Raw genomic sequence first — 8,768 nt, 5'->3', positions numbered from 1 at the left:
ACAGCTGGCTAATTTTTGTATTTTTAGTAGAGAGGGGGTTTCATGTTGGCCAGGCTGCTCTTGAACTCCTGACCTCAAGTGATCTGCCCGCCTCGGCTTCCCAAAGTGCTGGGATTACAGGTGTGAACCACGGTGCCCGGCCCCTGTTTTTTTAAAATATGTTTTTAATAAGGACAGGGGTCTTGCTATATTGCCCAGGCTGGTCTCAAAGTCCTGGGCTCAAGCAATCCTCCTGCCTCAGCCTCCCAAAGTGCTGAGATTACAGGTGTGAGCCACCGCGCCCAGCTGCATGTACTTTCTGAACATTTCTGGAGGTCAGGAGTTGGGCTAAGATCTGTCTCCCTGGGCTAAGATCAAGGTATTAAAAAGGACATATTTCTTCTGAAGGCTCTAGGGGAGAATCTCTTGCCTCACCTTCTCAGTTGTTGACCCACCTGCATTACGAGGCTCATGGCCTCTTCCTCCATCTGCCAAGCCACCAGAGAAGCATCTTCTTTTTTTTTTTTTTGAGACGGAGTCCCTGTCACCCAGGCTGGAGTGCAGTGGCGCAATCTCGGCTCACTGCAACCTCCGCCTCCCGGGTTCAAGCGATTCTGCTGCCGCAGCAGAATCCCTGAATTCTATCAGCTCCAGGTTTCCAGGTGAGGGGTGATGCCCTGGTGATAGCCCCACAATGAGAAAACTGAGGCTTGGACTGGATGCAGTGGTTCACGCCTGTAATCCCAGCACTTTGGGAGGCCGAGGCTGGTGGACCACCTGAGGTCAGGAGTTTGAGACCAGCCTGGTCAACATGGTTAAACGCCATCTCTACTAAAAATATAAAAATTAGCTGGGTGTGGTGGTGCACACCTGTAATCCCAGTTACTCGGGAGGCTGAGGCAGGAGAATCACTTGAATAGGAGGTTGTAGTGAGCCGTGATCACACCACTGCACTCCAGCCTGGGCGACAGAGTGAGACTCCATCTCAAAAAGAAAAAAAAATAGAAAACTGAGGGTCGGAGGGTTCCTGAGGCTTCCCTGCTGCGCCAATCAGCAAATTGGTTGCGAGCCCTGAGCACAGTGCCTGCAGAAGGGGGCCCCTTCCATGTCCCAGCAGTAATGGCTGCAGCACGGAGTGTTGTGGGGGCATTGACACAGGAGGCCTTGTTCTAGCAGGGGAGGTTTGGGACTGGTCGCAGAGGAGGTGACACAAGCTGTAAGCTGGGCAGGAATTCGGGATTGGAGACAGAGGTTCTAGACAGAGACTTAAAGGGTCCGGGATAAAGGGGAGGACTGACAGGAAGCCTGCAGTAGCAGAGGCAGTGAGGGCGGAAGTGAGAACCGTGCCGGGTGACAGGCCAAGACTCTGCCACCATAGGACACAAAGAGGGCAATGTGGAGGGTGGGGAGGACGGTGTTTCTGGCAAAGGGAACACCTCGCCAAAGGCTGGGAGGGGTAAAGAGGGTGCTGGAATGTTGGAGGTAGGGGTACAATGCTCCCCAGAGGCTCCTCATCCCCTGGCGCGCCCTCCCCTCCAGGGGTCTGCGGCGACTGGAAGAACCACTTCACGGTGGCCCAGAGCGAAGCCTTCGATCGTGTCTACCGCCAGCAGATGCGGGGGATGCCGACCTTCCCCTGGGATGAAGACTCGGAGGAGGACGCCAGCCCGGACCCTGAGCCCAGCCCCAATCCTGAGCCCAAGCCCAGCCTTGAGCGCAACAGCCTGGAGCCTGAACCTAGACCCAACTCCAGCCCCAGCCCCAACCCTGGCCAGGCCTCTGAGCCCCCGCACCCGCGACCCTGAGAATAAACACGTCGCTTCCGCCCAGGTTCCTTGATGCGCTGTGGCAGGGCATGCAGCGGGGCGTGGAGAATCCTCACCACGCGGAGGCTTCCGGAGGCCAGGTTTCCCCACTCAGAGTCCTGCCCAGAGGCAAAGGTGCTGCAGGAACCCAGCGCTGGGCATCTCACTTTCCCGGGGTGGGGGCCTGACTCCCCAGTCTGAGGTAGAAGGGGACTGGGGGCCTGGACTCCCGGGTCTGAGGGAGGAGGGCCCGGGGGTCTGGACTCCCGGGTCTGAGGGAGGAGGGGCTGTGTGTCTAGACTCCTGGGTCTGAGGGAGGAGGGGCTGGGGTCTGGACCCCTGGGTTTGAGGAAGGAGGGGCTGGGGGCCTGGACTCCTGGGTCTGAGGGAGGAGGGGCTGGGGGCCTGGGCTCCTGGGTGCGGGGGAGTCGTATCTGGGGGCCTGGAGTCTCAGGTCTGAGGGAGGAGGAGCTGGGGACCTGGACTCCTGGGTCTGAGGGAGGAGGGGGCTGGGTTATGGACTCTTGGATGCAGAGCCAGGCTGTAGTAACGAATGTTTTTGGCATGATGTGGTTTTATTCCGAGCAGACGTAAAGGGGAGCTCCAGCAGACCCGCCCTGTCAGCGCCCACAGAAAGTCCTGCCACCCACCCCGTTCGCCTGTGGCTGTGGCTGTACCACATTCCAGTCCCTCAGTATTCAGCTCCATGCCTCAGTTTCCCCGCAGCTCCTGAGCACAGTGTGCATGGCAGCGACTCCCCATCTTCCCCTCCACAGCTCCAGCTCAGGGCCTCAGCCGAACCCCTCATCAGGAAGGCCTGACCCTCGGGAGCTGCGTGTGTGTTCTTTAGGATCCACAGCTGGGGGACACTGCCAGCCCATTTTCTCGGCTGTGACACTGAGGTCCAGTGCAGGCAATGGGCTTGCCCAAGTCCATTTTCTTTTTTTTTTTTTTTTTTTGAGACGGAGTCTCACTCTGTCACCCAGGCTGGAGTGCAGTGGTGTGATCTCGGCTCACTGCAAGCTCCGCCTCCCGGGTTCAAGCAATTTTCCCGTCTCAGCCTCCTAAGTAGCCGGGATTACAGGCACCCACCACCACACCCAGCTAATTTTTGTATTTAGTAGAGATGGGGTTTCACCATGTTGGCCAGGCTGGTCTCGAACTCCTGACCTCAGGTGATCCACCTGCCTCGGCCTCCCAAAGTGCTGGGATTACAGGAGTGAGCCACCTTGCTCAGCCTTTCTTTTTCCTTTTTTTTTTTTTTTTTTTTTAAGAGATGGCCTCTCGCTGTGTTGCCCAGGCTGGAGTGCAATGGCGTGATCTTGGCTCACTGCTGCCTCCACCTCCAGAGCTCAAGCGATCCTCCCACCTCAGCCTCCAGAGTAGCTGGGACCACAGGTGTGTGCCACCATGCCCAACTAATTTGTTTTATTTATTGTGGAGATGGGGTCTCACTATGTTGCCCAGGCTGGTCTCCAACTCCTGGCCTCAAGCAACCCTCCCACCTTAGCCTCCCAAAGTGCAGGGATTACAGGCATGAGCCACCACTCCTGGCCCCAAGTTGCAGAACAAGTGAAAAACATCCCTCCTGCTTTACAGACGCTAAGGCCAGAAGCCTTGTCCAAGGCAGGACATCGAGGCAGGGGGCTCTGAGCTGACAGTTGTCCGGCACTGCTCCTTGGGTGGGCCAGCAGATTTGGCTTGGTCTCCTGTTCAGGGTTGCCCCCCAAGTCCTGCCCGCGGGGCCCAGTCTGACGGCCTGACACCTCTGGGCTCTTGAATTTTGAATGTAGCATCCCCAGCGAACCGCCTTCGGGCTGGGGACAGATAGCGGAGGCGGTGGGCAGGGGACAGGGGCAGGGCACCGCCCCAGGGAGGTCGGGAGTCCACCTCCCCGCGGCGGCCTCCTCCAGCGCCCCGCTGCCTCATCAGAGCCTTGGCTGGGGTGTCCTTGGAACCCCAGGACTTCTTGAGCTGTGGAAGGAAAGAGAAGGAGGTGAGAGGAGGCTGAGGTGGGGCCCTGGGGGAGAGCCAGAGAAGGCAGGAAGTGAGACGAGAGAGAAGCAGTGAAAGTGATAGACGGCCAGGCATGGTGGCTCACACCTGTAATCCCAGCACTTTGGGAGGCCAAGGTGGGAGGATCACTTGAGGTCAGGAGTTCAAGACCAGCTGGCCAACATGGTGAAACCCCGTCTCTACTAAAAATACAAAAATTAGCCTGACGTGGTGGTGGGCGCCTGTAATCCCAGCTACTTGGGAGGCTGAGACAGGAGAATCGCTTGAACCCAGAAGGCAGAGACTGCAGCGAGCTGAGATAGTGCCACTGTACTCCAGCCTGGGCGACAAGAGCAAGACTCAATCTCAAAAAAAACAAAAACCAAAAAAGAAAAAGGAAAAGGTGATAAAGGATTTGAGGGAGATGGAAGGAGATGATGGAGGAGGGAAGGGAGGGAAGAGAGGAGAGAGGGAGGAGAGAGACGGAGGCTGGACACGGTTCACGCCTGTAATCCCAGCACTTTGGGAGGCCGAGGTGGGAGGATTGCTTGAGCTCAGGAGTTCGAGACAAGACCAACCTAGGCAACACAGTGAGACCTCAACTCCAAAAAAATACAAAAATTAGGCCAGGTGTGGTGGCTCATGCCTGTAATACCAGCACTTTGGGAGGCTGAGGTGGGCGGATCACCTGAGGTCAGGAGTTCCAGACCAGCCTGACCAACATGGAGAAACCCCACCTCTACTAAAAATACAAAGTTAGCCAGGTGTGGTGGTGCATGCCTGTAATCCCAACTACTCCAGATGCTGAGACAGGAGAATCCTTTTTTTTGAGACGGAGTCTTGCTCTGTCGCCCGGGCTGGAGTGCGGTGGCCGGATCTCAGCTCACTGCAAGCTCCGCCTCCCGGGTTTATGCCATTCTCCTGCCTCAGCCTCCGGAGTAGCTGGGACTACAGGCGCCCGCCACCTCGCCCGGCTAGTTTTTTTGTATTTTTAGTAGAGACGGGGTTTCACCGTGTTAGCCAGGATGGTCTCGATCTCCTGACCGCGTGATCCGCCCGTCTCGGCCTCCCAAAGTGCTGGGATTACAGGCTTGAGCCACCGCGCCTGGCGACAGGAGAATCCTTGAACCCGGGAGGCGGAGGTTGTGGTGAGCTGAGATCACACCATTGCACTCCAGCCTGGGCAACAAGAGTGAAACTGTCTCAAAACACACACACACAGATTAGCCAGGCGTGGTGGCATGGGTCTGTAATCCTAGCTACTTGGAAGGCTGAGGTGGGAGGATCGCTTGAGCCAAGGAGGTTGAGGCTGCAGTGAGCTGAGATCACGCCACTGTACTCCAGCCTGGGAGACAGAGCGAGACCCTGTCTCAAGAAAAAAAAAAAAAAAAGGTAAAAGAAGAGGAAGAGGTAAAGGAGAAGGTGAGGGAGGAGAAAGAAGGAGGGGAGGGAGGAGGGGAGCCAGGAAGGAGAGAGAGTAGACAGAGGGGGTGAAAGGGGAAGGACGACATGAGCAAGAAGCAGCAGGAAGGCAGCAGGAGGAGGGACAGAAAGGAGAGGGATGCAGAGGAGGAGGCAGGACGGTGTGGGGAGCCTGAGAGGGAAGGGGGGAAGTGAGAGGGCAAGCCTGGGACCCCCTAACCTACAGAGGGGCAAGGAACTGGGTCCCCACCTCTGCAGCTGCGGAGGAACCAGAAGCGCTGGCATCTGCCAGCTGGGAGCAAATATTTGCCAAGGGAGGGGATGCTGGGTGAGGGTGCTCAGGACCAGGTGAAGGTGAGGACCTTGCCCCTGCCCATCCCCTGTCTCCTCCCCAGTGGTGCTCAGGACCAGGTGAAGGTGAGGACCTTGCCCCTGCCCATCCCCTGTCTCCTCTCCAGTTAGGAGCCTTCCTTGCCTGGGATGGAGGGAGATGATTCCCGATTCCCAGGACATTGCCGAGCAAGACCCTGTCTCAAATATATATATCTCCCAGCCTTCCTGGCCTGGGATGAGGATATCACAAAATAAGTAAATTCCACGTCAGGAATTTATTTGAGACAGTCTCGCTCTGTCGCCCAGGCTAGAGTGCAGTGGAACGATCTCAGCTCACTGCAACCACCACCTCCCTGGCTCAAACAGTTCTCCTGCCTAAGCCTCCCGAAAGCTGGGACTACAGGTGTGCACCACCACACCCAGCTAAATTTTTTGTATTTTTAGTAGAGACAGGGTTTCACCATGCTGGCCAGGCTGGTCTCGAACTCCCTGTTTCAGGAATGTATTGTTGTTATCATTACTACTCTACTTTTATTTAATCATGTGGATTCCTCCCTCAACCGAACTCAGAATGAGTGCCCTTGCTCCGCCCGTTCCTAGATGGGGATGCTGAGGTTCAGAGAAGTCAGGTCCTCGGCTTCCCCCCACCTAGTGTGTCATGCCAGGATGTGCACCCAGGGCTCTCCTGTCTCTGCCCCATGCCACCCGGCGCCCACCTGCCCCGCATACAGCAAGTCAACAAACGATGCTATTAGGAATTTAGCGGCGCAGGCCCTCAGGAAACGCTTCCTGCTCTATGGCTGGGAGCGGGGTCCCTGGAGCCTGGCTTGCACCACCCTGGGCAAACGCCTTCCCCTTCCTGGGCTCCATGCTCTTCTGGCACCAGCCACAAAATCTCACCTCGTTGTCCCCATCACTGGAGCCAGACAGCTCGGACAGGCGGCTTAGGTCCCACAGGGAGCGGCTGGGCCGGGTCGCGGGGCCGCTGGGGGTCCGGGCGCGCTGCACGCTCCTTAGGATGTCGCTGAGTGCCGGCCCCGGGGCGGCAGGGGAGACGCAGCAGGCGGCCAGGCGGTGGGCCAGCGGGCCGTCAGGCGGCGGAGGCGACGCAGGGGCCACGGAGCGACGGCGGGAGACACGGTGCGGGCTGCGGCCCCGCTGCAGGCCCCCCATGACCGAGGGATCCTGGGGGGGCGCAGGTGGGAGCGGACAGGAGGCCGCGTAAAGCGTCCGGAACTCAAGGCTGAAGGCGTCGACAATTTCACCAGTCAGCAGGGTCACCAGGCCTCGGTGCAGGCGTGCGTCACTCCACGTGAAGCTGGGGGTTGGGGAGCAGGGGGATCAGGGTCTCTAATCCTGAGGGCCCAGCCCCGCCCCCATCCCCAGCCAGGTCCCAGGGGAGGGGGTAGGACCTCAGGCGAGTCCTGAACTCTCCAGCCTCAGCTTCCCCATCTGTAGAATGGGGACAACTGAAGTATGTACCCAGGAGGGATGGAGCGAAGACAGCCCAAGATAAGACACTTATCTAATCAGGGCCAGGCACGGTCACGCTTTGGGAGGCTGAGGCAGGAGGGTTGCTTGAGCCCGGGAGTTTGAGACCAGCCTGGGCAACATGGCGAGACTGTGTCTCTACAAAAAGTCAAAAAACTAGCCAGCTGTGGTGATGCACACCTGTACTCCCAGCCACTTGGGAGGCTGAGGTGGGAGGATCCCTTGAGCCTGGAAATCTTTTTTTTTTTTTTTTGAGATGGAGTTTTGCTCTTGTTGCCCAGGCTGGAGTGCAATGGCATGATCTCGGCTCACTACAACCTCTGCCTCCCGGGTTCAAGCAGTTCTCCCGCCTCAGCTTCCTAAGTAGTTGGGGACTACAGGCGCCCGCCACCATGCCCGGCTAATTTTTTGTATTTTTAGTAGAGATGGGGTTTCACCATGTTGATCAGGCTGGTCTTGAAGCCCTGACCTCAGGTGATCCACCCGCCTCGGCCTCCCAAAGTGCTGGGATTACAGGAGTGAGTGACTGCGGCCTGCTGAGCCTGGGAAATTGAGGCTGCAGTGAGCTGTGATAATACCACTGCATTGCAGCCTGGGCAGCAGAGCAAGACCCTTCCCCCCCCCCCCCCCCCCCCCCAAAAAAAGGACACTGTGGCTCACGCCTGTAATCCCAGCACTTTGGGAGGCTGAGGCAGGCAGATCATGAGGTCAGGAGTTTGAGACCAGCCTGACCAACATGGTGAAACCCCATCTCTACTAAAAATACAGAAATTAGCTGGGTATGGTGGCGCATGCTGTAATTCCAGCTACTCAGGAGGCTGAGGCAGGAGAATTGCTTGAACCCGGGAGGCGGAGTTTGCAGTGAGCCGAGATCACACCACTGCACTCCAATCTGGGCGACAGAGCAAGACTCTGACTGAAAACGAAACAAAACAAAACAAAAAACTTATCTGGAATCAGACTGGAGTTTAAACCCAAGCTCTACCTGGTCCCCACTTAGGAACACCTGAATGCCTCAGTTTTCCCCTTTGGAAAGAGACGGAATTCACTTCTGGACACTAAAAGGGATTGTTTTAAGACCCAGCTGCTTCCTAGAATGACTGCCATCTAGTCAGCCCTGGCTGTGCACGAGGCTCTGCATGTTGCTGCACCCTGCAGTGCTCATCTGCAATATGGAGCCAAAACCTAGGAAGGCCGGGTGCGGTGGCTACGCCTGTAATCCCAGCACTTTGGGAGGCTGAGGCGAGAGGACTGCTTGAGGCTAGGAGTTTGAGACCAACCAGGGCAATGTAGCAAGATTCCACCTCTATAAAAAATTTTACGAAATTAGCCGGGCATGATGGTGCACCCCTATAGTCCCAGCTACGCTGGAGGCTCAGGGAGGAGAATCACTTGAGCCTGGGAAGTCAGGGCTGCAGTGAGCCAAGATCGCGCCACTGCGCTCCAGGCTAGGCAACAGGGCAAGATCCTATTTTTTTTTTTTTTTTTTGAGATGGAGTCTCGCTCTGTTGCCCGGGCTGGAGTGCAGTGGCCAGATCTCAGCTCACTGCAAGCTCCGCCTCCCGGGTTTACGCCATTCTCCTGGCTCAGCATCCCGAGTAGCTGGGACTACAGGCACCAGCCACCTCGCCCGGCTAGCTTTTTGTATTTTTTAGTAGAGACGGGGTTTCACCGTGTTAGCCAGGATGGTCTTGAACTCCTGACCTCGTGATCCGCCCATCTCGGCCTCCCAAAGTGCTGGGA

The 8,768-nt window shown here is 57.2% G+C and overlaps 2 protein-coding genes across 2 annotated transcripts in view; one reads left to right on the top strand and one right to left on the bottom strand.

The window, feature by feature from the left end:
- The window catches only part of SULT2B1 (sulfotransferase family 2B member 1), a 54,263-nt gene extending 52,461 nt beyond the window's left edge, over positions 1 to 1,802 (top strand). Inside the window, exon 7 of the mRNA XM_026457353.1 lies at positions 1,519 to 1,802. Within this exon, the coding sequence (XP_026313138.1) occupies positions 1,519 to 1,784 (266 nt within the window). The 3' untranslated portion in view covers positions 1,785 to 1,802. The remainder of the gene's footprint in view (positions 1 to 1,518) is intronic.
- A 1,392-nt stretch (positions 1,803 to 3,194) lies between these two features.
- FAM83E (family with sequence similarity 83 member E) overlaps positions 3,195 to 8,768 on the bottom strand; it is a 15,103-nt gene continuing 9,529 nt past the window's right edge. Inside the window, exons 4-5 of the mRNA XM_023182528.2 lie at positions 6,435 to 6,852; positions 3,195 to 3,758 (exon numbers count right to left, since the gene is read on the bottom strand). Coding sequence (XP_023038296.1) covers positions 3,498 to 3,758; positions 6,435 to 6,852 — 679 coding nt within the window. The 3' untranslated portion in view covers positions 3,195 to 3,497. The remainder of the gene's footprint in view (positions 3,759 to 6,434; positions 6,853 to 8,768) is intronic.

The sequence above is a fragment of the Piliocolobus tephrosceles genome, chromosome 21, assembly GCF_002776525.5.
Source record: "Piliocolobus tephrosceles isolate RC106 chromosome 21, ASM277652v3, whole genome shotgun sequence".
In the NCBI taxonomy this organism is placed as follows: Eukaryota; Metazoa; Chordata; class Mammalia; order Primates; family Cercopithecidae; genus Piliocolobus; species Piliocolobus tephrosceles.
The sequence above is the reverse complement of the archived record's forward strand: the minus strand, read 5'-3'. Positions and strand labels throughout refer to the sequence as shown.